The sequence below is a fragment of the Bos grunniens genome, chromosome 5, assembly GCF_055505025.1.
Source record: "Bos grunniens cultivar Pamir isolate PY7600 chromosome 5, Bosgru_T2T1.0, whole genome shotgun sequence".
In the NCBI taxonomy this organism is placed as follows: domain Eukaryota; kingdom Metazoa; phylum Chordata; class Mammalia; order Artiodactyla; family Bovidae; genus Bos; species Bos grunniens.
Window position 1 is genome coordinate 118,222,858 of NC_141169.1, and position 27,315 is coordinate 118,250,172.

General features: G+C 59.3%; 1 protein-coding gene across 5 annotated transcripts in view; it reads left to right on the forward strand.

Moving 5' to 3' along the window:
* Positions 1–10,189: 10,189 nt before the first annotated feature.
* The window catches only part of GRAMD4 (GRAM domain containing 4), a 66,282-nt gene continuing 49,156 nt past the window's right edge, over positions 10,190–27,315 (forward strand). For 2 of the 5 annotated variants that reach the window (XR_015164927.1, XM_086404298.1), the window contains exon 1: positions 10,190–10,439. Coding sequence is in view for 1 of the 5 variants with exons in the window: in XM_086404298.1 (XP_086260424.1) it covers positions 10,411–10,439 (29 nt within the window). In the remaining 4 variants the exon portion in view is untranslated. Of the gene's footprint in view, positions 10,440–22,774; positions 22,875–24,481; positions 24,610–24,925; positions 24,947–27,315 lie in introns of those variants that run through there. The other 3 variants (XM_086404299.1, XM_086404301.1, XM_086404300.1) reach the window with 3 other exon arrangements.

Sequence of the window (27,315 nt, forward strand, 5' to 3'; positions counted from 1 at the left end):
CAGCCTGCTCTGTTACAGTTCTTGAAGCTCTCTGCCCCTACCCACTCAGCCCCAGGGGCCCAAGAACAGAGAAGTCCGTGGCCCCTCCATGCCCTCCTCCCTGTCCCCGCCGCCAGGCCCTCCCTGATTCCTACCTCGGCTCCAAAGCCCCCCCTCCGAAAAGCCTCCGGCCACCCCAGGGTGCGGTCGGGGGGCCCCTGCTCCCCCAGCGCCACTGAGCGCTCCGGCTGGCCGCTCAGGCACGGGTCTTCCGCAAGAATGACTGTAAGGGTCAGGTCTGCATGTCTGCAGAGAGCAGGGCGAGAAGGAATGAGGCCTGGCCACCGGCCTGCAAAGTAGAGAAACTGAGGCGCAGAGTGGTTGACAAACCGGCCAGGGTCACGCAGCACCTGAGACCCAGAGCCTGGATCCAGGCTTGTAGACCCAGTCTCCTCCCCAGGGAGACAGAAGGCCAGGCTGCTGAGGGGGAGGGCGTGACCGCGTGGACCCAAGTGGTGCCCGCAAGGACTGGGCGTGGTGGAGGGGCTGGTCCAGGGGGCGGGGCGCCTGGCCCCTGCACTGCGGTTCCTGCCCACAAGGTGGCGCACTCCATCAGGCTCCGAAGCCAGGAACCCCAGTTTGTGCAGCAAGCCCCCACCGCAGGCCCGCCGACTTGGGGGTCTCCACTTGGGGTCTGGGCTCTGCCGCCTCCCTGGGGCCTGGCTAAGCCCTGCCAAGAGCCAGGGATCCTATCCTGACCCCCTCTTCTATAGGAAACACCCACTCCCTAAGGCCACAAGCAGAGACAAGCCGTCACATCTTGCATTTATCCGCACACTCCCTTCACTGAGATGCTCATTTGTCATCATCTGAACATTTGCGAGAAGCTGACACAATTTACAACAGAGGACAGCTCTGATGTAGGGTGGGCGTTCATTTTTTTTTCCTAAAAATCTGTTATTAAACTGATGGTGCATCTTACCTCGGAGAAGGAAATGGCAACCCATTCCAGTGTTCTTGCCTAGATACTCCTGTGGACAGAGGAGCCTGGTGGGCTGCTGTCCATAGGGTCGCACAGAGTCGGACACAACTGAAGCAACATAGCAGGCATGCATGCATTGGAGAAGGAAACGGCAACCCCCTCCAGTGTTCTTGCCTGGAGAATCCCAGGGACGGGAGCCTGGTGGGCTGCCGCCTATGGGGTCGCACAGAGTTGGACACGACTGAAGTGACGTAGCAGCAGCAGCGGCATCTTACCTGGTAGCACTTTCAGTTCAGTTCAGTTTCTCAGTTGTGTTTGACTCTTTGCGACCCCATGGACTCCAGCACGCCAGGCTTCCCTGTTCATCACCAACTCCCGGAGCTTGCTCAAACTCACGTCCATCGAGTCAGTGACGCCATCCAACCATCTCATCCTCTGTCATCCCCTAGCACTTTAGAGTCAAGGAAATACGTGAATTACGTTTCTGGGCATCATTTGGCCAGCATTAGTACCAAACTGAGAGTCTCTTGGGCTGCAAGGAGATCCAACCAGTCCATCCTAAAGGAAATAAACTCTGAATATTCACTGGAAGGAATGATGCTGAAGCTGAAGCTCCAATACTTTGGCCACCTGATGTGAAGAGCCGACTCATTGGAAAAGACCCTGATACTGGGAAGGATTAAGGGCAGAAGGAGAAGGGATGACAGAGGATGAGATGGTTGGATGGCATCACTGAATCAATGGACATGAATCTGAGAAAGCTCTGGGAGATAGTGGAGGACAGAGGAGCATCCATAGGGTCACAAAGTGTCAGCACAACTTATCGACTGAACAACAACAAGTACCACATGTACTAAGTGCCTGCTGTATGCAAAGCAGTCCCCAGGGCCGGCGTGTAAACGTGGTGATTGACTCAGAATACACAGAACGGTCAGACTTTCTACCTCTGGACTGGCAGGCAGACTCAGCTCTGAGCAGCGGGGTGAGGGGCCAGTGGTGGCCTTGCAGACCCTCAGCCTGGTGGCCTTGAGGGCCAGGTGGCTGCTCTGAGCCTGTGTCCTGGTAAGCAGCCCGCAAGGTCTGGTGTAACAAATACCTCAGACGAGGCCGCTTAAATATTGGGATTTATTTTCTCACAGTCCGCAGTTGTTTAGTCACTAAGTCGTGTCCGACTCTTTTGTGACCCCATGGACTTATAGCCCTCTAGGCTCCTCTGTCCATGGGATTCTCCGGCAAGAATACTGGAGTGGGTTGCCATTTCCTCCTCCAGGGGGTCTTCCCAACCCAGGGATCGAACCTGCCTCTCCTGCATGGGCAGGTGGATTCTTTACCGCTGAGCCACCTGGGAAGCCCACAGTCTGGAGGTTAAAGATCAGAGTGTCAGCAAGGCTTGGTTGCTCCCGAGGCCGCTCTCCTTGGCATGTCGACGGCCATCCTCTCCCTGTGTGTGTGTGTGTCTATGTCCTAATCTCTGCTTTTTAAGGACTTCAGTCCTGTGGGATTAGGGCCCACCTTAACGACCTTATTTTAACTCAGTCACCTCTTTATTATTATTACTGTTTTTAATAAGTGTGCGTTTATTCTCGGCTGTGCTGGGTCTTCACTGCTGCACGGGCTTCTCCTGAGTTGTGCAGAGCGGGGTCCGCTCTCGAGCTGCAGCGCGCGGACTTGTCTCGTTGCAGAGCAGAGGCTCTGGGGTGCAGGCTCCAGCAGTCGCGGCCCGTGGGCCCAGGAGTTGTGGCGCACGGGCTTAGTGGTCCTGAGGCGCGTGAGTTCTTCCTAGACCGGGGATCGAACCCATGTCTCCTGCACTGGAAGGCAGATTCTTATCCACTGAGCCACTAGGGAAGCCCCCATCACCTTTCCAATTACACCACATTCTGAGGAACTGTGGGCTAGGACCCCAACATATGAAGTCTGGGGAACAGAGTTCAGCCCATAATGGTCCTCCTCAGCAAAAGGGGTGATGGGGGTGTGGGGTCTTGTAACATCAGGCGCCCCACTCCGGGGGCATCTGGTCCATGCCTGTCCCCCCGCAAGCCCAGGGCAAGCAGTGTCAGGTAGAGACTGGGCGCCCAGTGAATTTCCTAGGATGGGCTGAAAGTCAGGGGCCCGGGGCGGCCCCAGAAACCTGCCTCAGCTCCCTCCCGTCTCCTGGGTGCCTCCAGCTCCCGCCTGGTCCCCGAGTCCTGGTGTTTCATCCCGTGGCTTCTGCTCTGCGTCCCGCCTGGTCCCTGAGTCCTGGTGCTTCATCCCGTGGTTTCTGCTCTGCGTCCCGCCTGGCCCCTGAGTCCTGGTGCTTCACCCCGTGGCTTCTGCTCTGCGTCCCGCCTGGTCCCTGAGTCCTGGTGCTTCACCCGTGGCTTCTGCTCTGTGTCCCCTGGCCCCTGAGTCCTGGTGCTTCACCCTGGGGCTTCTGCTCTGTGTCCCCTGGCGCCTGAGTCCTGGTGCTTCATCCCGTGGCTTCTGCTCTGCGTCCCCTGGCCCCTGAGTCCTGGTGCTTCACCCGTGGCTTCTGCTCTGCGTCCCGCTAGGGTGAAGGGCCGCGGTGTGCAACTGCGTGTGAGCACTTCAACCACCGCACTTACCACTTTCATGAACAAATAGGTTCCCTTTGGGGCTTGTTTGGGGTAGATTTCTGTCATACGTGAACCAGAGGGCTCTGACAACTACAGAGGCCGGCCAAGGGCCAGAGGTGGGGGCAGGGACACACACCTGAAAAACCCGGGTCTTTCCGCAGCTGGGTTGATGGAGACAGTGAGGGGAAAGACAAGAAGACAACCGTGAGTGTGCGCTCAGTCACAGCGACTCTTTGCGACCCCACGGACTGTACCCGCCAGGCTCCTCTGTGCATGGGATTTCCCAGGCAAGAATACTGGAGTGAGTTGCCATTTCCTCCTCCAGGGGATCTTCCCTCTGCAAGGATCAAACCCGCACCTCCTGCATTGGCAAGTGGATTCTTTACCACTGAGTCAGCTGACAATCTCCAAGAGTACAACCAACAACTAAACAGTCAGACTGATAGAGGCAGGGGGTCCCCAGGGTCCTGGCTGCAAGGGAGGCTGGGACCACCTCTGGCCAGGCTGGTGGAGGGGGCCTTTGTGGAGCCGAGTCCTACAGGCTGGGTGGAGTCTGAATAAGGAAGATGGTCCTGGCGGGAACAAGGCCTTGGGGCAGGAATAGTGAGCTTGCGGTTGGGAAGATCTCGTTTGCTTGGGAAGATCCCCTGGAGAAGGGCATGGCAACCCACTGCAGTATTCTTGCCTGGAGACTCCCCATGGACAGAGGAGCCTGGCGGGCTGCAGTCCATGGGGTCACAAAGAGTCGGATATGACTCAAGTGACTTAGCACACCCATTCTACAGACAGGAAACTGAGGCCTGCTAGGAGCCCACCTGAATGCCTGCCTCTGACCCAGGCCTGTCAGGTCTACCTTCCTAGCATGGATGGTGGGGGAGGATGCTGGGGGAGGGTTATGGGGGGAGGGCGTTGGGGGAGGAGGCTGGGGGAGGATGATGGGGAGGGTGCTGGGGGAGGAGGCTGGGGGAAGATGATGGGGGAGGATGATGGGGGGAGGATGGGGAGGATGCTGGGGGGATTATGGGAGGAGGATGGGGAGAATGCTGGGGGAGGATGATGGGGGAGGGTGCTGCAGGAGGATGATGGGGGAGGATTATGGGGGGAGCGTGCTGGGGGAGGATGATGGGAGGAGGATGGGGAGAATGCTGGGGGAGGATGATGGGGGGAAGGTGCTGGGGGAGGATGCTGGGGGAGGATGCTGGGGGGAGGGTGCTGGGGGAGGATGATGGGGGCCCCAAATCCCCTGGCATTTCAATAAACACAGGATGCTGTGACCATCAGGCCCTCAGCCAGTGTAGCCACCCCCTCTCCCATGCTGTAGCCTGAGGGGATTCAGACGGAGGAAATCCGGACAGCGATCTGAGATAATTAAGATGCATATCAAAGGAGTGATTTCAAAGAGACCAGACTTGCATCTTTCCTTATGTAGAAAAACGAAAAATCCTTGGTCTGTTGTCGTTCGGTCGCTCAGTCCTGTCCGACTCTTTGCCGCCCCATGGACTTCAGCACACCAGCCTCCCCCGTCCTTCACTATCACAGAGAGTTTGCTTATTCAGGTCCGTTGAGTTGGTGATACTATCTAACCGTCTCATCCTTTGTCGCCCTTTTCTCCTTTGGCCTTCAATCTTTCCCAGAATCAGGGGCTATTCCAATGAGTCGGCTTGTCACATCACGTGGCCAAAGTATTGGCGCTTCAGCTTCATCCTTGCGATGAAGATTCAGCGTTATCTCCTTTAGGATGAACCGGCTGATCTCCTGGCTGTCTAAGGGACTCTCAAGAGTCCTTCCTAGCACCACAATTCGAAAGCATCAGTTCTTCAGTGCTCAGCCTTTTTTTGGTCCAACGCTCACATCCATGCATGACTACTGGAAAAACCATAACTTTGACTATACAGACCTTTTCAGGAAGTGATGTCTCTGCTTTTAATACTCTGTCTAGGTTCATCATAGCTTTCCTTCCAAGCATCTTTTAATTTCATGGCTGCAGTCACGGTCCGCCATGATTTTGGAGCCCAAGAAAATAAAATCTGTCACTGCTTCCACTTTTTGCCCTTCTACTTGCCATGCTCTACTGTCCATGGAATTCTCCACACAAGAGTGCTGGAGTGGGCAGCCATTTCATTCTGCAGGGGATCTTCCTCACCCACGGATCGAACCTGGGTCTCTTGCGCTGCAGTCTTTACCGTTTGAGCCGCCGGAGCCCAGGCTCTGTGATTTTGGAGCCCAAGAAGAGAAAATCTCTCACCGCTTCCCCTTTTCCGCCATCTATTTGCCATGAAGTGATGGGACCAGGTGCCATGATCTTACTTTTTTGAATGTTGAGTTTTAAGCCAACTTTTTCACTCTCTTTCACCAAGAGGCTCCTCTTTGCTTTCTGCCATTGAAGTGGTGTCATCTTCATATCTGAGGTTGTTGATATTTCTCCCGGCAATCTTGATTCCAGCTTGTGCTTCATCCAGCCCAGCATTTCGCATGATGTACTCTGTACAGAAGTTAATAAGCAGGGTGACAGCATACAGCCTTGATGTACTCCTTTCCCAATATGGAACCAGTCTGTTGTTCCATGTCTGGTTCTAACTCTTGCTTCTTGACTTGCATACAGATTTCTCAGGAGGCAGAGATGGTGAGATGGTCTGGTATTTCCACCTCTTGAAGAATTTTCCAAGTTTTTTGTTATCCACACAAATGCTTTACCACTGTCAATGAAGCAGAAGTAGATGTTTTTCTGGAATTCCCTTGCTTTTTCTATGATCCAACAAATGCTGGCAATTTGATCTCTTGGTTCCTCTGCTTTTTCTAAATCTAGTTTGGACATCTGGACATCACGTACAGCTAAAGCCTAGCTTGAAGGATTTTGAGCACTCCCTTATTAGCATGTGAAATGAGCACAACTATTCAGTAGTTTGAGCATTCTTTGGCATTGCCTTTCTTTGGGATTGGAATGAAAACTAACCTTTTCCAGTCCTGTGGCCACGGCTGTTTTCCAAATTTGCTGGCATATTGAGTGCAGCACTTTAAGAGCATCAACTTTTAGGATTTGAAATAGCTCAGCTGGAACTTCATCACCTCCACTAGCTTGGATCATAGTGATGCTTCCTAAGGCACCTTGACTTCACACTCCAGGATGTCTGGCTCTAGGTGAGTGACCACAGCATCGTGGTCATCTGGGTCATTAAGACCTTCTTTGTATAATTCTCGCCACCTCTTCTTGATCTCCTCTGCTTCTGTCAGGTCCATATTCTTATTGTGCTTTATCGTGCCCACCCTTGCATCCTTGTTCCCTTGATATCTCTAGTTTTCATGAAGAGATCTCTATTCTTTCCCGTTCCACTGTTTTCCTCTATTTCTGTGCACCGATCACTGAGGAAGGCTTTCTTATCTCTCCTCGCTGTTCTCTGGAACTCTGCCTTCAGTTGGGTGTATCTTTCTCTTCCACCCTTGCCTTTCGCTTCTCTTCTTTTCTCAGCTATTTGTAAGGCCTCCTCAGACAGCCACTTTGCCTTTTTGCATTTCTTTTCCTTTGGGACGATTTTGGTCAGCACCTCCTGTTCAAGGTTACGAACCTCCATCCATAGCTCTTCAGGCACTCTGTCTATCAGATGTAATCCCTTGAATCTATTTGTCACTTCCACTATGTAATCATAAGGGATTTGAATTAGGTCATACCTGAGCGGCTTAGTGGTTTTTCCCACTTTCTTCAATTTAAGTCTGAATGTTGCAATAAGGAGTTGATGATCTGAGCCATGGTCAGCTCCAGGTCTTATTTTTGCTGACTGTTAGAGAACTTCTCCATCTTCGGCTGCCAAGAATATAATCAATCTGATTTTGGTATCGACCATCTGGTGATGTCCATGTGTGGAGTCATCTCTTGTGTTGTTGAAAGAGGGTGTTTCTACAACCTGTGTGTTCTCTTGACAAAACTCTGTTAGCCTTTGCCCTGCTTCGTTTTGTATTTCAAGGTCAGAGTTGCCTGTTAATCCAGGTATCTCTTGATTTCCCACTTTTGCGGTCCAATCCTCTATGATGAAAAAGGCATCTTTATTTGGTGTTAGTTCTAGAAGGTCTTGTAAGTCTTCATAGAACCGTTCAACTTCAGCTTCTTCAGTGTTACTGGTTGGGGCATATATCTGAATTACGGTGATGTTGAATGACCTGCCTTGGAAATGCACCGAGATCATTCTGTCGTTTTTGAGACTGCACCCGAGTACTGCATTTCGGACTACTGTTGACCATGAGGGCTGCTCCATTTCTTCTAAGGGATTCTTGCCTACAGTAGTAGATAGAATGGTCATCTGAGTTAAATTCGCCGATTCTGGTCCATTTTAGTTCACTGATTCCTAAGACGTCAGTGTCCTCTCTGCCATCTCCTGCTTGACCACATCCACCTCGCGTGGACCTAACGTTCCACGCTCCTAGGCGATGTTGTTCTTTACAGCACTGGAGTTTCACCACGAGACGCACCCACAGCTGGGCATCGTTTCTGCTTTGGCCCAGCCTCTTCCTGAGTAAACGGCCTTCCATTTTTCCCTAGTAGCATACTGGACACCTTGCGGCCTGGGGGCCTCATCTTCTGGGGTCGTATCTTTTTGCCTTTTCATACTGTTCGTGGGGTTCTCAAGGCAAGAATCCTGGAGCGGTTTACTACCCCCTCCTCCAGGTAACCATGTTTAGTCAGAACTCTGCACCGTAAGTTGTTTGTCTACATGGCCTGGCTCATAGAGGTTCTTTGAGTTACACAAGCCCCTTTGCCTTGACAAGGCTGTGATCCATGAAGAAAAAGCACTAAAATCTTTAGTTTGAGATGTCTGTTTTTGTGATTATCAGTAATCTTTTGTTGTTCATCTACTTTTTCTCTATCTATCCCCCAAACCAAAACTGGTGTATATCCTGTTGTTGTTAAGTCTCTGAGTCCGACTCTTTGCAGCCCCATGGACTACAGCCCTCCAGGTTCCTCTGTCCATGGAATTTCTGAGGCAAGAGTACTGGAGTGGATTGCCGTTTCCTTCTCCGGCTAACCTTCCCGACTCAGGGACTGAACCTGCACCTCCCGCGTTGCGGGTGGATTCTTTCCTGCTGAGCCACCAGGGAAGCCCAAGGCTCCTTTCCTGACCTCTTTGGAACAAGTCCCTCAGAGGTATCTGAAAGGCTGCCATGCTAGGCTAAGTGAGTCTGCCAAATAGAACATAATTCTCGACTTTTAGGCTGTGCAAATTTTTTTCAGTTGACACTTGCCTCAGGGAATGCTTCCGAAGCACTTGAGTTGGGAGACTTGAGGACTGGATTGGAGGTGGGGAGGTGCATTAGGGCATTGGTGTGGTGTGGGGTTAGCTGTGGATTCTCGGAGGTGCCTGGAGGACTCCTGCTGTCACTGGGTTTGCAGCGGAGCAGGGGAGCTGGGCTGAAGACACATAAAGCAGATGGGACGATCAAGGCAGAGCCCAGAGGGCCCAGGGGAGGAGAGGTGGCTGAGAGGGCTGGGGGTGGGGGGGCCTGTGGGCCGGGTCTTTTGGCTCCTCCCACTCTAAGCCCCAGCAGCATTCCCCAGGTCAGGCTTGGATGAGAAGTTAATTGTGGGGCCCCCCAACCCAGGATGAGGACTTGTGGTTTTGGAGGTGTGGTCCCCTCTACCTGTGAGCTAGCCAGCCTTAGATTCTGGAGGCTAGGGATGGGCAGGGTTCTCTTTGGTAGGGGGGCTTCCCTGGTGGCTCAGAGGGTCAAGAATCTGCCTAAAATGCAGAAGACCTGGGTTCAATCCCTGCACCGGGAGGATCCCCTGGAGAAGGAAATGGCAACCCACCCCAGTATTCTTGCCTGGGGAATCCATGGACAGAGGACCCTGGAGGGCTACAGTCCATGGGGTCGGGGTCGCAAAGAGGCAGACAGGCCTAGCTTTCTCCCCACCCCCACCCCCATGGTCTCCCCGCAGGGGAGATGCAGGAGAGTGGAGGGTTGGTGGAGGGCATTCCTTGAATGACAAAGGTGCGACTTAGAGAAAGCAGTCCAGATCCTGAGGACAGGGAGTCCCCTCCCTCGGCATGGAGCTCAGCCCTTGCTAGGTATGCCAGCCTAGAGGGGGTGCGTGCCCGGCACCGACCCTCCCCTGCAGGCTCTAGGTTCCCTCCCCTCGTGGGCACCGTGGCGTCAGGGCAAAGGCGGTTTCCTTTGGGATGTGGTCGCCACGGGAGGGTGGCCGTCTTGGACCCAGGTCGGAACCACAGGCGGTCCCACTGCGGCTGCCCCTGGGATGCGTGGCCGGCGGACAGCGGATGAAGGGGCAGCGGCACGCGTGCCCGTGCGTGGCTGTGCCCGTGGCGTCCGCCCTATAGACTCGCGGGGCCGCGAGGCCCTGGGCGCAGGCGGCGGAAGGCCGCACTGAGGGGCCGCTGCGCGTCCGCGTGGGTGCAGGTGGCGGGGGCGCACGTGCGCCACCCAAACAAAGGCGGCGCCGCGTGACCGCGCTCGTTCTCGCGCGCGGACCCGCCAGGGCAGGCGCGCCCCCGCGGGACCGCCGCGCCGGGGCGGGAGGGGAGAGCCAAGGCCGTGCAAGGGGGCGCGGCTCCTTTAAGGCGCGGCGCGGGGCGGGGCGAGCCGGCTCAGGTCTTGGGGCGGGGCGACGCGGGGCGGGGCGTGCCGACGCGGGGCGGGGATTAGGGCGGGGCGGCGGCTGCGCAGGCCAGGCCGGGGGCGCGCAGACTCCGCGCAGCGGGACGCGAGCGCGCGACCTGGCGCCGCCGCCGCCTCCGCGCTAGTGGCCCGGACCCGCGGGGCCGCCGCCTCCTCCGGGCTCCCCGGCGCCGCTCGGCTCCCGCGCGGGCGGCAGGTGCAGCGCGGCCGGGCGGCTGGTGAGGGGCGCGCCGAGGCGGCGGGTGGATGAGAGGTGGCCCCGATCTCCGCGCAGGGTAAGCGGCGCGCGCGCGCGGACGCCCACTCGCCGGACACGCAGACCCGTTCGGGGGCTGGCCGGCCCGAAACCCGGCAGTGCCCTCCCAGCGCCCGCAGCCAGCGGCCCTCCGAGCCTGGACCCGCGCGGACGCGCCCCGCATACACGCCCCCGGGTCCCGCGCGGCCTGGGCGCGCGTCACGGCCACCCCCCTCCCGCGCGCGCGGGCCCCGGCGTCTCCGGGTCCGCGTCATGCCCGGCCGGCCGGGGAGAGGAGGACGTCCCGTGGGCGCGGAGCCTGAGATGGGAGGGTGCTCGGTGGGGCGCAGGCCGCCGGATCCAGGCTGGGGCGCGGTGAATGTCGTCTTAGGAGCTCACTCCTGGGGGACACAGGAGAGGTGGAGGGCGACCCCGGCCCCTATGGCCCTGGAGATGACCCCACCAAAAAGTTGCCCTCCCCGCACCCCTCGATTTGCCCCGTCTCCTTTCCCTTTGTTCCGGGCTTTTAGCTGGTGGGGCTTTGCTGGGGCCCAGCCTCGCTGGGAGATGAGGTGTAGAACAGCAGTCCCCAACCTGAGGCGCCCTCTGACCCGGGCAGGCCCTGCACCCCTGGGCAGGCTTACCACCAGGTGGGCTGGGGCACCTGTCCGTGCCCCGGCCTGGGCCCTGGACCTGAGGGAAGCCGAGCCCACCCTGGAGGTGTTGCCAGCCCTACATTTCCGGAGGCGGGGAGGATTTGGTTTGGGCACACCTTTTGCAGCGCCGGGTTCCTTTCTCGCCTTCCTAGTTCTGTTTATCACTCCCCCCACAAAAATGGAGGTGCCTGGGCCCCAGCCCCCATCGCAGCCCGGCCTTGGGACTTGTCTCAGGCCTGGGCCTGGCAGGATGAGCTGGGCTGTGCAGCGGTTGAGAGAGAAGTTTGGGGTCTTGTCTGCATGGCATCTGCTCGGTGACCTTGGGCAGGAAGGCCTTGAGCCCTCCCTTGCCTCAGTTTCCCCAGCAGTAAGCGGGGAGGGGGCTGACGAGAGCATTAGATGGTGCAGCCCCCACCCCACTTCCAGACTGGACACACCCAGGGCAGAGATCCCAACACCAGGAGAGGCCGTGGTGCCCTTCCCTTCTGGGCGGCTGTTGTGGCCCTGACTCTGCCGTGTGTCCCCGGCCCACCTGGGGACACACGGTCCGGCTGGGTGAGTGTGTTCCAGGGCTTTGCCCTTGTCCCCTGCTAGGATGAAACAGTCTCACAACAGGGAGCTGGGACCCTTGGGATCAGGGACCTCGGTAAACCTGCCACTCCTTTCTACCGCCGCCCCTCTGAAGATTCCCTGCCTGGTCCAGGTCGGGGGCCTGGCCTTCCTGACCTTCCCTCTGCCTCGGCCTTGATGTCGCTGCTTCTGCAGCACTGTGCCCCTGGGCAGGGGTCTTGACCCGCAGTCTGGACATTGCTGGACTCATGGGGACAGGGTTTGCCAGCTTGGTCCTGGGGCCTGGGGAGGTGGGTTCTCCCCCCCACCCCCCGCCACTGCCCTGGGCGTCTACGTGGGTGCCTCCCCTCCTCTGCCCTTCTCTCCGCTGGGCTGCCGTGGCTGATGGGCTGTGGGGTGTGGCCTGGGGATGGGCAGGGCCTGTCCCTGTGCAGTCTGCCCTCCCACGCTCCGGAGAGGCATTTCCTGGAAGCCACACAGGGAAGTCTCCGAGTGTGTCCTGCGTGATCCTGGCCACCCTGAGCCTGCATCTCCCACCAAGGCAGGCAGGGACCCTTCGTGAGAGGAGAACCTGGTGGTCCCTCCAAGCCGTTGGCCTGTGAGGCGCTCCTGTCATCTCTTCAGCCAGAGCGGGCATCAGGAAGCCGATGGTCGGCAGCTCCGTGTGACCCCTGGTTCCCCTGCCCTCCTGGTCCTCACCCTCGCCAGTCAGAGACGAGGAGCCCTGGGCCGGCTTTTCCTGAATCACCGTTTCTTGCTGTCTGATGGAACAGAGTAATGGCTCGGGCACGATGAACACAAAGTATTATTAGGTTCTAGTGAGAGTGATGTCGCCAGGGGAGGTTGTAAGCCCGAAGCACGCTTCCTCTTTGTATCCGCATATCTGAGCAATGTTACGGGTGAGGGATCCCAGTGCCAGGCCCAGCACCCGCCTCGTGAGTCAGTGTCATCGGAGAAGCGCAGGGCTCCCCTCGATGTTTCAGGGTCTGACCCATGTGGGTGGTTCTGAGCACCTGCAGACGGGTGGACGGGGCCACCTGTCTGTCTCCGGTCATCTCGTGGGCGGCAGGGGGCCCCTTCCAGCTCCCCATGCGTCTTGGTTTGGGAGTTCCCTCTTGAAGCCGACTGCACCCAAGCTTTGCGTGGGAGTGGGGTTCCTGTTGTGGAGCGGTGTGCCTCCAGCCAGGCCCTCGTTTCTGGGGGCTGCACCCTCTCGGGGACCTGGGCTGATCTCCATTCTCGCGGGGCTTCTGGTGCTTGAGCCCCTGTGTGTGTCCGGATGGCTGGCTTCTGTGGCGTTGGTGCACTGGGGCCTCACTGAGCATCTAGGGAGCTCTGGTCCGCAGAGGGCATGTGCCCGCTGGAAAGGAAGACCCTGTGGGGGTTGAGTGACCGGCCTGCCCCCTGTCCTGTGAGGTGGGCGGGGGCTCCTCACCTGCCGTCCGCAGGAAGGAGACTGTCTGCTCCCCAGCGGGGCTGCGGACAGCCTTAGGGCGGACAGCCTTAGGTCGTGTAGCAGAGCCTTCCTGATCTTAAATAATTTAAAAATGAATGGGGATGGGGTGGGTAATGAGACGTGGGCTGTGAAGGTGCCGACGAGGAGGAATACAGGTGCTCTGGCCCGGGGCGAGCAGCTTCTGTTTATGAGCCCAGACCTGCGGTGTGGGCACTCAGGTGGTGCTCAGAAGGCCTTTGGCTGGGGACTCGAAAACCGCTTGGGGCCTTGGGCAGCACAGAGGGTCGAGGTCTGAGTTCTCGTTGGCTTTTGGGTGGTATGGCAGTGGCGGCTCTCCTTGGGTCTTTGTCCTGGGCAGAATCCAGAAAATGCCCTCGCACCGGGGGTGACAGTTCAGGTGCTGGCTGCGGAGCAAGGAGGAGGCCCAGGTCCGTGACGGGGATGCTCACTTCGTGACTAGGGTGGTGAAGGCCCAGCCAGCCCGGCAGAGGGGTGGCCTGGCCGTCTGCTTGGAGCCGGCCGCCGTCAGAGAAGGGCGATCGGTTCACTTGAGAACTTAAAGGCAGGCCGTCCGACTTCTTTTACAGACAGAGATGGAGCAAGAAAGTGAGGGTTTCCCTAATTAGAGAAAACCGTGTTCTCCGCGCCTCCGGCGTCGGCGCGTGGACTGAATCAAGGGGCCGGGCAGCGGCTTGGGACTGTAACTCGCACTAATGACGGTCGCCGTCTCGGGGCTCTTGTTAAGGCTGTTTGGCCTTTGAGTTATAATCAGGGTTGTGCCTGTGTTTAAGCCCTGTGATTAAAGTCCCCAGTGGTTACACCGGCAGACAAGAAGTACTGGTCTGTCAAAAAAAAAAGAAAACAATGGTAATAGAAACCGCTCAGTTCAGCGTCAGACGACGTGCGCGGCGCCCACGGCCGGCGTGGTGCTCACAGCCTAGCTGTCACCCTTCCCGCGGATGCAGAAACCGGAGAGGTGGGCGGCTGGTCTCAGCCCCCAGTGACCTAGGCGGCTCAGCCAGGATGGGAACTCGGGTGTTTGGCTGCAGAGGCCGTGCTCTTGTTGATCAGTGGAATTTTTGGGGGTTTGTGAAAGAAACACAAGGAGTAAGTTTACGGTCACGATGAGAAGTCTCTCTGCCGTCACAGGTGTGCTGATGGCAAGAGCATCCCTTAGCCCAGGCCTGATCGTGTCCCCTGCACTTCACATGATTGCTTTTCATCACAGCTGGAGCTCAGGGCTGTTATTAGCTCCCCTTACAGATGAGGCAGCCTGGGCACAGGGAGGTTAAGTAACTTCCCTGAGGCCACACGCTGGTGAGTGGCAGAGTTGGGTGTTTGTTCTAAGCTGAGTGCCGTATGCAGGGCGGGGTCAAGTGGAAAATGCCCAGTCTGTCGCTGTGTGCTCTCGGGCAAGATGCTTAGCCTCTCTGGGCCTCGGGAACCAAAGGTCTAGGTGTGGAAAGTAGAAACCGGAGGCCCGAAAACGCCCTGGCCCGAGCTGGCGCATCTGCGCTGCCTCCCCCAGGAAGGCCCTGGGTGGGGGCCCCAGCCACTGCCCATCCCCCAGGAGGAGAGTCGCGGTTAAGGAGCGCAGCGCACCCCCTCCCCAGCACTGGCTGGTTTGGGTGGACTGGCCCTGGTTGTCCCCTGGGAGCTCAGACCACACCCCAGGAGTGACACCTGACTTCCGTCCTGGGCGGCTCCCTCTGTGAAGCGAGGAGGCCTTCAGAGAGCCTGGCTCTGTCCCTGGGGAATGGATTTTGTTGGGGGAGGCATGCCTACCCAGAACCCCCGGTCCGGTGCTGCCAGACCCAGTTTGGGAAAACCAAGTGTGCCCGCGCCATGAGGGCTGGTGGTCTGGGGGCCCCCAGGGAAACACTCGCCCTTCTGTGATCAGGTCCCCCCCGCCTTGGTGGGACATGCCGCTGCCTCCAGCCCTTCCCTCTGGGTGGGGTGTGGGCGGGGTACGTGGACAAGGAGGCAGGAGGCCCCCCAACCCCCCAGCATGGAGTAGGGGGTGGGCACAGCTGAGCCCAGCCCTGGGTCCGAGAGGCCCAGCGTCCCTCTCCAGCCCTCCCCTCTCCACCTCGGTCGGTGGGTGCTGCGTGCAGGGCTGTTGGCACGGCAGACCCTTGTGTTGGGCACGTCTCTGCTCCACCCCGCCTTGCTGGGGAGGCCTTCCCTGGGCACCCTGACCGCAGAGCCCGTCTCAGTTGCTGCCCCCTCCCCGGCCAGTCATCGTGCTCCTCCCAGGAGGCAGGGGCTGGCGCTTTCCTGTCTGTCCTGGTCTCAACAGCCAGGGTAGGAATGAGTGGAGGCACTCCTTGCAATGAGCCGAGGCCATGGCCTTGCCCTGCCCTCAGGGGCCCCCTCTGCAGCCTGGCCTCCAGGGGCCAGCAGCTTTGGGTCCTGGGGTACTGGCTGTGGGGAGCCCACCTGCGGCTGAGCTAAGCTGGGGGCCTGGCGGTGGGGAGGGGCCGGGCTCCCCGAGGGCAGCGGGCAGGCCTGGACGGTGAGAGGGTACCTTGACCCAGGTCCAGTTCGCATGCCGTGATATCACCCATCGCGAGTGCAGTTCACCAACTTCCAGCGGATCCACAGAATTGTGCGAGCGTCACCACAGTCTAATTTTAGAACGTTTTCATCACCCCCTTTAGCAATCACTCATTCCCTCTTTCTCTCCAGCCTCTGACAACCGCTAATCTGCTTTCTGTCTCCACGGATTTGCCTGTCCGGGACCTTTCATATCTGGAGTCATAACGCTCCGGGGCCGTTGGACTCTGCTTTCCGTCACTTAGCGGGGTGCGTTTTCATCTGTGCGGCAGCGTGCAGTGGCAGAACTGCGCTGGGTGCCTCTTCTGAAGTGTGGCCTCTCTTCCCAACCCCCGGTGGCCCTGAACCACCTTTTCTCATGAGTCTGGGGTGGCTTTTCTTGCCTCACCAGGCACCTGGGGTCAGGTCAGAGTTGGTGGCTGTCTGAGAACTCCATGCTGGCACCGTGAGCCAATTCACGTGACTCATTTTCAGTGGCCTTCGACACAGCTCTCCTGTGAGCTGCACGCAGGTCACCGCCTCCAGGAAGCCTTCCTGGCCTTCCCTCGCCCCCGCATTTAGGGCCCTTGTGCCTGTTGTCCTGTGTGTGGCCCTCTCTCTACCCGCCTGCCTTCTGAGCTCCTGGGGGGCAGGGGTCCCCGTTTTCATCCCTTCCCTGGCTGGCCTCATTGGAGACAGGGTCTGGGGGTGAAGGGTTGCAGATGGTGGGGGCGTGGCATGTTTGTGAAGCCGTGGGTCCCATGGGCTCTCTCTCTGGCTGCCCCGCCGTTTCTCTCTCTTGATTATCTCTGTTAGTGTGTGATCACTTGACTTTGCAACTCTGCCGTCTGTGTCCTCCAGAGCGGCTCAAGGGCAGGCCCAGGTCTGGCTGTGGGTGTCCTGGGTGTGATGGCAGAAGTGCTGAGTGAGCCTGCCCTGCCGCCCCGCCCGCCCTGCCTCTGCCCCGCCCGCCCCGCCCCACACTGAGCTGGGTATTTGGTTTTCTTTTCTTTTTTTAAAATAATCAACCGTGTTTGTTAGCACAGTTTAAGATTTATAGAAACATTACAGAGATCACACAGAGGGCGCCCCGGTGCCTGTCCCTTCCCACAGCCTCTCTTATTACTACCATCTTATACCTTAGCGTGGAATGGCGTTACCATTAATGAAAGGACCAGCGTGGACACGTCGTTAACTGGTCTGTCGTTTGTTCAGATTTCCTTAGTTTTCACCCGATGTCCTTTTTTCTTATCCCAGGACCCCACCCGAGACACGTGTCACGTTTAGTCTTCACGTCTCTTTCCGATTCTCTGGACGGGGACAGTTTCTTGGACTTCTCTTGTGTTTGATGGCTTGACAGTCGAGGAATTTTTTTTAAATGTGTTTATTCCCGGCTGCCGTGCACGGGCTTTTGCTAATCGCGCCAAGAGGGGCCGCTCTGTAGTGCAGGTGCTGGCTTCTCAGCACCGTGGCTTCTCCTGTTGCAGAGCAGGGGCTCTTCGTTGCTCAGCAGCACGTGGGCTCCTCCCAGGCCAGGGAGGGAACCGAGTCCCCTGCGTTAGCAGGCGGATTCTTAACCACTGGGCCAGCAGGGCACTGCAGCCTTGAGGGATATTAGGTTCACTGCAGATCCGTCTCCCCTGGAGTTTGGGCGGCTGTCGGAATTGGATGTTTTCCTCCGGGTTAGACGGGGGTCGTGGGTTTTGGAAGGAAGAGCAGAGAGGTGAGGGGCCCTCCCCCCACCCCATCAGGGCGCGTGCCGTCAACGTGACTGGTCCCTGTGATGCTGGCCGCGGTCGCCCAGGTGATGTAGACGGACCCTTTCCCCTCTGTCAGTGCCGTCCTTCTCGGAAGGAAGGTTTGAGGACAGGGTGTCTGTGAGTGATTTGGAACCTTTTGAACGGGGACTTGGTCTCTTCTCCCTCGTTTATTCGTTTGTTCAGTCATTTCTAATGTCAGTGTGGAATCACACGTACTTATTTTATGCCTTGAGTTCCAGTGCGGTTCCACTTTACTTCTTGCGTGGGGCCGCTGGGAACTCTTCCAGGAGGCTCCTGGGTTCTGTTGACGAGCCCCCGTCAACGTGGGGCGATTTGGGCAGCTCCTTCCTTCCTCCCGGCCCGACGGGTGCTCCCAGCCCTGGAATCGGCCAGTTCTCCTCTCACTGGAGGACGGTTTCGGAAACCAAGATCCGGGCCCGGCCCGAGCTCGGCTGCCAGGGTGTCGCTGCCCTGGGCCCGCTCAGCTGGCGGAGCAGGTCGCAGACAGTGTGGGCATGCGCACACCTGCAGCCGCTCCTGTGTGTGGCCGCCCGCGTCTGCGCTCAGTGAGACGTGAGCTCCTTCCAGTGATCCAGGCTGCAGTCGCCCCTCGCTGATGAGTCAGTTTCGTTCCAGCAGCAGGAGACCCGGCCCCCTCGTTCGCCATCCTTTGACGTAACCCCTCAGTTCCAGCATACCTGCAGAGCCGGGTCAGCCTTGTCCCAGGCCCTGGGGAGTGGCTTCAAGGGCTGGAGTGCTGTGTGCATGCAGCTCCCGCTCGTCCCGGTCCTTGCTGTTCGGCACGGAACACTTGCCGCGCAGTGCACGGGCCCTGCAGAGGCTAGGGGGCCGCAGCCTTCCACAGGAGGTCTGCAGGAAGAGAGAAAGGGAACTGGGGGGCTCCCCGCCGTGCCCGGTCACCCCCCCGCCCCAGCCTGTGGGGACAGGCACAGTCGTGGCATCCCTTTGAAATGTGAACGTGGAGTCAGCTTTGAACACAGCCTGGAGGCCCGGCCTCGTCTGCATGAGGAGAAGGGCTGCCGGCCGAACCCCTTGGAGCTTGACTCAGACGCTGGCGGGCCCGGGCACTCACAGCGGAGCAGGGCCAGGGCTTGGAGGCCGGGTCCCTTTCTGGGAAGGAGAGGACTGGGGGAGTTCCGCTCAGGCTTTCTCGGGCCTCAGGCCGGCTTCGGCAGGGCTCTGGCAGGGCTCCCGTGTGTTGGCCTGGGGGCCGGGCGGGGTGGCTGGAGGCTGCTGAGCAGACCCCGGGCAGGTGGGGCAGTGAGCGGTGGCTGGGTGCCCGCCTTTTTAGGGCTGAGCTGGTGGGCAGGGGGCAGGCACCCTGGTCCCGGCCGGGGGTTTGCTGGCTTAGCCCTTCAGAGCAAAGGGGCCTGCCCACCTGGGCAGGCTCGGAAGAAGCCTAGAGCCGCGGGTGTCCCTCTTAATAACATGGTGGGGACCGTGGACAGGACCCCGGCTGGCCTCTGTGCGTGGTTCAGCGTCTCGGTTCCCGTGCACCACGTGTTGTAGGCCAGGCTGGGTGTGGACAGTGCTGTCTACATGCGTGGGGAGGCCCTGCTCACGCAGTGCCGTCTATATCTGTAGGTCACCATGTCAGCCTTCCTGGGAGAGGTGGGAGCTGGCCTGGGTCAGTCTACCCAAGGTCAGCCCCTCTCCAAAGTTACTGGAGACCCCGCTGGCGTGTGGTTACCCCTCTGGCAGGCCTGGGCTCCGGGCCACACTGGGGGCGGGCCTGTGGGACACATGGCTGGCACATGGCCGTCTGTTCCTTCCCCGCCCCCTCAGCTGAGCACCGTGAAGGCGCTTGTCCCCCTGCTGTGGGGCTGGGCCCTCACCAAGATGCTGCCACGCGTCCCCTGGTCCTGCGAGGGGGCATTGAGGAGGTGGGGAGAGCTGGCCAGGGGCTCAGCGGGCGGGGGCTGCCCTGGGTGCGGGAGCTGCCCGGGAGTGAGCCCCCTGCCCTGTTGGAGGCCACCTGCTGCAGTCCTGTTGGCTGGCTCTCCCTGCTCACTGCCCCCCTCCCCTGCTGGGTGCCCCCACCCAGCTCCTTGCCATGCCGCCCCCATCCCATCTGCTTCCTGGTTCATGTGTGAGGGTCTGCAGGGTCCCCCATGACAGCCACAGGCAGCCGCCAGGGGATACTCAGCTGGACACATGTTTCCCCGTCTCCGACTGCGGAGCTTCGGGCTGACTGCAGTCATCTGTGGGGTCACAGCTACCCCGGGATGGGGTCTGTGTGGTGGGTGCTGTGCCACACCCCTGGGTGGAGCCTGGTCTGAGCAGTGATGGCTGAGGTGGGGGGGGGCATGCCCGGAGGGCTCCTGGGGTGGCAGAGGCCAGGAGATGGGTGTCAGCGGTGGCCTTGGGCAGGAGCTTGGCATTTAGAACTCTGATGCAACTTGAGTCGTTGAGAAAACACACCAACCTTCGGTATCAACGGAATCTCCGTCTTAGAAGAACTGGGTTCGGACGCTCACGCTGCTGATAGCTGTGCCTTGAGAGGGTGTGAGTCATCTCGCAGGTGCGGGGTCCCAGGGGTGGAGCCCTGGGGGGTACGGGCCGGGGGTGGGCCAGGTGGGGGCCGCCGCCCCCATCTCTGCAGGCTGAGCCTTGCAGTGTCCCCCTCCCCGATCCCCTGGCCGTGCCCCTGGGGTCCTATGCCGGCCTCGGCGTCCAGGGGTTGGTGTCTGCGGCCCTTCTCCTAGTCCATCCAGAGAGGAAGGTCGGGGGGAGACTGCCTGGATGGGCGGTCCCCCTGAGGGCGTGTGCCTGGTGCTGCCTGCGGTGGGGGGTGTTCCCCCGCGGCATGCCCCCAGGTCCTGCCCCTCCCCATCCTGTTAGGTGAGTACCTTCTGGATCAGGGGGAAAAGCGTCTTGTTTCACAACCACTGTTGGAGGCAGCTGGGAGATGAGTGGCCACGTCAGCATCCGAGAGTCGGGGAGGGCTGGAGGGGGCAGGTGGCGGCAGGGACCCGTGGGTGCTGGAGCGGGAGCGGGGGTTTAGAGGACTGAGGTTCACCCTGCTCTCAGCAGACGTGTGGCTTCACTGCCGCCAAGCAGCTTTGGGGGAGAGGAAGTGAAACCTGAGTCAACAGGCAGCGAGCTCTGGGCCCAAGGTGGGGTCACGGGTGGAGCTGCTGGCAGGATGGCCCAGGAGGGCGGACCAGGCCGCGGGGACCACCCCGTGCCTACTGCTCCTTCCGTGGCAGCCTTCGTCCCGGGGGAACAGTGACCAGTGCTGGTCGGGGGGGCGAGGTGCTGGGCTCGGCCCGAGTATCGCCTGTGAAGCTGGACATCTAAGACTGTGACTCCGGGGCAGGCAGGGCCTGGCACGCGTGTCTGCCCCAGTAACCCTCATGGGCTTCCAGCCCCGGGCACCTGCCTGCAGGTGGGAAGGACAGAGCGCGCACGGCCAGGAGCCCACGTGACCGCCCACATCCCCGCCTCTGCCTGGCAGGCGAGGAGCAGAGGCCTCTGGAAAGGCCCCCTGGCAGCGCCTGGAAGGGGGGTCAGGCCTCCAGAGTGCCAGGGTCCATCCACGTTGGCGAGAAACCGGCCCGCTGGAGGCGGGAGGAGAGACATGGCTGCTCGCCAGCCATGGAGAAGCCTCCACGTGATGGTCTGCATCAGGCAGCCGCCTCTGCCGTGGGGGAACCGGCTGTCTTCAGAGGAGCCTGGGGATGTTGGGGAACCCTCCTCACCAGCCCAGAGGGATGGGGTGGGGCCCAGGCTGGCCAGAGGGCAGCAGGCAGACTACCTGAGGGTGCCCTGGGCAAGGACCTCCCTTGGTGGGGCCAGGGGGTGTGTGTGGATGGCTGCCCCCCACTACAGCCACCCTGGAAGGGGCCACCTTGTCTCTGCTTGGCAGATGAGTGAGTGGGGGTCAGAGGGCTCCTGATGAGGGGATGGCCCACACAGTTGGGAAAGCCTCTTCCTCTTGGTTATCTGATTCAGGACTGAACGCTGCTGTGTCAGATAGTGGATTGTGTGGGTTTGGGCCCACGTTTACCAGATCTAAATAGGGCCAGGCTGAGGTCCCTGGGTAGACCCCCAGGAGGTCCGAGTCCTACCTGCCTCCCGCCCCCTGCGAAGGGAGGGGGCGGGCCCGTGGCGTTGATGGGACACTAACCGTGGGCCCTGCGAGGGTCCATGCCCTTGCCCTGGTGGGCCCGGCGCTTGGCCGAGGGCATCAGGGTGTGCTGGGGGGGGCCCAGCTGGTGCTCGTCCCCCCAGACTCCCCACCTCACTGACTTGAGTTGACCGTCATTCTCCTTTTAAGTTACACAAGTGTGTATCTTTGATAATTAGCCCCTTAACTTTGTGATTAGAAATACGGAGTAGGGCTTTCCCTGGTGGTTCAGCGGTTAAGACTTGGCTTCCAGTGCGCAGGGAGTGGGTTCAATCCCTGCTCGGGGAGCTGGGATCCCACACGCCTCAGGTGGCCGAGAAACTGAAACATAAAAAACAGAGACAATACTGTAACAAACTGAATAAAGACTTTAAAAATGGTTCATATCAGGAAAAAAAAAGAAAAAAAAAGGAAAAAAGCACTACCACTGAAGTGAGTTGCTGGCACTGAGTCCTTGCAGTGAGGACGCCGTGCCCAGGCCCCACGCTGACTCGGCCGCTCAGGGCGGGCCCGGCCGGGTTGGGTTTCGTGCCTGCCCGTGTCATGTTCGGCTGGGAGCAGACCGGGGCGGGGGGGGGGGGCCTGCCGCCTTCTCCACCAGCGGGTTTCCGTCCTGAGAGTCTCTGCATTCCTTGCACGTGTGCCGAGTCATTTCTGTCATGTCTGACTCTTTGTGACCCCGTGGACCGTGCCCGCCAGGCTCCTCTGTCCATGGGACTCCCCAGACAAGAATACTGGAGTGAGTTGCCATGCACTTTTCCAGGGGATCTTCCTGACCCAGGGATTAAACCCACATCTCTTAGGTCTCCTGCGTTGGCAGGTGGGTTCTTCACCACCAGCGCCACCTGGAAGCCCTAGGGTTACATTTCTCAGACCAGCCCTCCCACTGGCTTTTACAAACTGTCAGTCCGGTCCTCAGCCAGCCCAGGACGTGGCTGGCACCATGGGAGGGTACTGCAGGCCCCTGCCTGTCACTGGGTCTGCACACACAGGCTGACCCTGCTGTGCTGAGTTTAAAACTCCTGGCAATAGAAAGAGCCGATGGTGACCTATTTATAAAGTATTTCAGAATCACTTGCATGAATGTTTTGTCCTAAATTCTGTGTAATTAGAAGATATGAACCCTACTCTGGGATTATTTTTGTGCACCAACATAACCTAAATTAGAATTCTCTCCATGTCAGTTTTTAAAAAAAAAATCATTGCAACACAAACATAAAGAATCGATTTTGTCTTCACTGTTTTCAGATGGTTACAAATACTGTTCCTGCCTGAGTAACATGGAGACCTTGCTGCCTGGTTTGTAGACCCTCGTCTTTACCCAGGGACTTCCTTGGTGGCTCAGAAGGTGAAGAATCTGCCTGCATTGCTGGAGACTTGGGTTCGATCCTTGGATCAGTAAGATCCCCTGGAGAAGGAAATGGCAACTTACTCCAGTATTCTTGCCTGGGAAATCCCTTAGGCAGAGGAGCCTGGTGGGCTACAGTCCATGGGGTTGCAAAGGGTCAGACACGACCAAGCAACAAACACACACACGTCAGCCAGCGCAGAGGTCAGTCTTTTGGAGATGTTTAAAAAGTCCTCATGGATTCTGACTTGAGGCTGAATTCTGACGAGCTGTGGCTGGATTTCCACCTGCCAACTCTTTTTTCTCTCTAAACACAGCTTTAGCTAGAAGTTTCCCTGCAGGAGAGCCTGCTTGTGAGCATCCTTAACGCGAGGCCTTCAGACGGATGCAGTAAAGGATCCAGTGGCTCTGGTCCGTCCAGCAGATGGTCCGGGGGCCTCTCAGCTGCTTGGCCGCCGGACTCGGGGGGCAGGTAGCAGGATGCGCTGCCCTCTGAGACCGAGTTTCTGGAGCAGAGTGTATGGGCTTCAAGGGGACTTTGCAGGGGAGACTTGTGGGCCAGATCTTCTTTTTTTCCTGTCTTTGGACCGCAGGTGCTTTGAATCGGGGATGTCACAGCCCTTGGGTCATGGTGTGCAGCCGTCTCTGGTCACGCAAGACCTCTGGTCTGTTTACTTCGTAGCTTTTAATATAACAGGCACCCTCGAGCTCACCACCAGATGCTAGGGCCTTCCGGACTCCCCCCACCCCCATCGCTGAGCCTCAGACCTCAGCTGTGTGCCCTCAGCTCCCTTGTTTCCGGGGGCCGACACCCACCCTATGTGCACCCCCTAGCCTGCGCCACGCAAGCGGTCACCAGGGGAGCAGCTCTTCTGGCTCACCGCCCCGCGGGTCATCGAGGGTTCCCTGTGTGAATGCAGAGAACCCCCGGCCTGCAGCACCACCCGGTACTGCCCGCCTGGCGCGGGTGACGGGTGATGGGCCCTTTGCCCACGGCCAGCGGCCAAGCCGGGTCTCCCGGGTCTCTGGTGTGAGATGCTCCCGCTACCCTGTTTGTGGCCTTGTCTGGGAAAGGGGCAGCCAGGCTGGGGCCTCGCGGTGGGGAAGGATGGGCCGGCCTCCTGGTGAGGGGCCCGGCCACCCCCAGCCCTTCACGCTGAGCCCAGGTCCCCGGCGTCTGGACTGGAGGGCAGGGCTCTTTGTGGACACGGTCAGGGTCATGCGTGCGCGGGTCCAGCGCTCTGAGAGGGGCTTGGGGGCCGAGTGGCCGCAGCGTCCCCCACACCTCCCCGGACAGGCTGCCGGGTGCCCAGCCCAGCTCCCCGTGACGAGACCCAGCCTTGCAGTCTTCCCTCTTCCATCACAGGGATGGGCCAGGGCTGTCAGCCCGCCCAGATGCGTGTGAGGGAGTGACGGGGGTCTGGGCCGCCTCTCCTGCGGGGCCACGGGTCGCATGCCGCAGCACCTGCGTGATAATTGCAGGCGCCTCACCCCTCTCCTGGGGGTGGTGGGGCCGGGCCTCCCAGAGCTCGGGGCGGGGGGCGGTGCCAGGGTGCTTGGCAGGGCTTTGTAGGTCTTCCTGTCTTCTCCGCTGAGCCAGTTGTTGGGATTCTGTTCCCTTTCGGAGTTGAGAGGCGAGGCCCGGAAGGCGGCCTTGTCTTGTCATCTCAGGGCCTTTCCAGCTGTTGCTGAGGTCTCCTGATTGAGCTGCAGGGTGGCCCAGCCGCCTCCCCAGGTGGGACCGGAAACCTGTCCGTCTGGTTAAGCCAGGCGTCCACGCCTGCTCTCCCTGAGTCCTGCCCTCCCTGGGGAATGCGGGACCAGACCTTCCGGCCCCTCGGCCGTGGGCTGGGAGGGTTCTGAAGTGGCTCCAGCCGGCGAGCATGTGCTTTGATGCTTTGGTGCTGGTGGCCTGGCCGGGTGTGGGCGCGGGAGCCCCCTGGGCTGACCAGCCCGGCTGCCCAGGGCCGGTGGGTCCCGGCAGAATCGGGAGCCTGGAGCCCGCAGGCTGCCCGGGACTCTGTTTCCGTGGCATGTCCAGTTTTCCTCTAGAGGCGATCGGAGCCCCTGTGGTGCGTGGGTGAGGACGTGTGGTGAGCTGTGCTGACACAGGTCTGGGGGAACCCTGAGTGAGCGCCCTCGGGTTTCTGCCGGGTTTCAGTTAGGACGAAAACAAGGGCAGCTGTATTTGCAGGCTACTCTTCTGGGGGCAAGTTTATAGAGAGTGGAGGTTTTTATCCATTTTACCTGCTTTTCTAACTCGTCTTTCAGATGCAGCAGGACGTGGCGTGTTCCGATGGGTATGATTTTTTAGCACATTAAGGGTTTGTCAGTGGCCATGTTTTTGCGATCAGGCTTTGAAAATGCTAGCGAGCCATTTAGTTCTCTTCTGCTGTGGTAGGTGGAGTCCGGGAACGTGGTGTCGGGGGGAGGTGGGGCGGGGGTGGTCTCTGTCTTGCTCATTGGTTTTCGTTGCCCGAAGATTCTAGCTGACAAGGTGTGGGGCCCTGTCTGTGCACAGCCTGATGTGAGAGACCCTTTACGTGCCCCTGCTCGGCCTACGATGAAGCGCTGTGACACAGGCCGTGCGGGGTCGGCCGGCTGAGAGGTGGAGTCAGGTCAGGACGCCCTGAGACTAGCGGATCCCCAGCAGATTGGTGGAACCTGGGGGCCAGTCCTGTGTGGTCAGTCCTGCCCTGGAGCTGCCCAGGTGGAGGGGCCTGTGTGTGTGTGAGCGGTCGCATCATCAGACCCCGAGCCGTTACCTTCATAGCTGTGCTTTGGGTTACTGAGAGCTGATGTCTCCTGGTGCTGTAACCTGCGCTTTTCGTGTCTTGGTTCTCTGGACGGAGCTTCAACCGTGTGCACACTTGAGCTGCCTGAAGCATCGTAGCCACGTGGGCCGGTGGTGTCCGCACGTCTGTCCTCCCGGAGCGAGGACTTGCTCTGCTTTAATCCCCCGTGCAAGAAAGCGACTATCCGAAGGCGCTGCCCACGCGGGGCCCTCCGCTCGAGGCCGGGTCAGGAGAACCCCAGGTGCATCTTGCTGCCAGCGATGCGCTCTCCCCGTGGAATTTCCTGTAAAGTGAAGAGTTGCAGTCTCAGCTGCCTGGCTCAGGGACGGCTTGTCATTTACAAGACGATTTGTCCCAGGGTCCTGCAGGCGGAGGAGCCCTTTAGCCACCGAATCGTTCTTTCCAGAGCACCTCTTTTGGAAACGGGCTGTTGCACGCCTCAATTTCTCCAGACGGGCAGCTCCGGGGGTCTGGAGAACCCTGTCTCCAGCTTGTAACTGTGCCCACAGGTGTCGGTTGAGCCCGGCACCCACCTGCCGCTCTCCTGTGGCAGGATGTTAGGTCCCTGTGAGGGTCTCTCCTCAGGGCAGGATGGCTCAACGCCCCCCACCCCCACCTGAGAGGCTACGCTCTCTCCTGGTGCCGAGCCTCCAGCCCACGGCCCCCCACCCCCACCGAGGAGCCTGGGCCAGGGTGTGGTGTGTGTGAGACCCTGGGCCACTCTGCAGGGCACACGGGGGCCGGGGGTGGGCGTGGGGTCCAGGCCAGGCTGGCTGGCCAGGCTGCTTCGCACGTGTGGCCGACTCTCTGCCTCTATCCCCCACCCCCCACCCCTGCATCTTGGGTTATGTCTGTGGACACAGCCCCTTGCTGGTGCCCAGGTTCAGCTGCTCAAAGGCTAGGGCTGGGGTCCTGGGCGCCTCATGCTGGTGGGGGCGCCCTCTGGGCACCGTGTCCAAGCTGTGCCTGCAGCCCTTCCCCGCATCCCCGGGACAGGCCGAGGGGTCTCAGGCTCCAGTCTTGGAACCCCTCTGCTCGTGTGTTAGCGAAGTCACCAGAAAGTCTGCTTGTGTGAGATGTATCTATTGCTCTTTCCTGTGTTAGAAATTAAGCTAGGAAATTTACAAATGCTGATGTATCAAAAACTGCCCCCTGTAATGGAGGAGGCAATGGCAACCCACTCCAGTACTCTTGCCTGGGAAATCCCACGGACGAAAGAGCCTGGTGGGCTGCAGTCCATGGGGTCGCGAAGAGTTGAACACGACTGAGCGACTTCACTTTCACTTTTCACTTTCATGCATTGGAGAAGGAAATGGCAACCCACTCCAGTGTTCTTGCCTGGAGAATCCCAGGGATGGGGGAGCCTGGGGGTCGCACAGAGTCGGACACGACTGAAGCGACTTAGCAGCAGCAGCAGAGCCCACTGTAAACCCCTTACACATTAACGTAGTGTATTTTTACTTTTTTAAAAAAATCACTAGTTTTCCCAAAATGGGGGAAATTAATGAAGGGGAACCGGTGGTTTTGCCTTGACGAGGTCTGGTCAGTTGCAGACGGCTGGGTTCTCCAGTCCCCACACCCATCACAGCCCCACACCCGTCACACCCGCATGCCCATCACACCCCCACACCCATCACACCCCCACA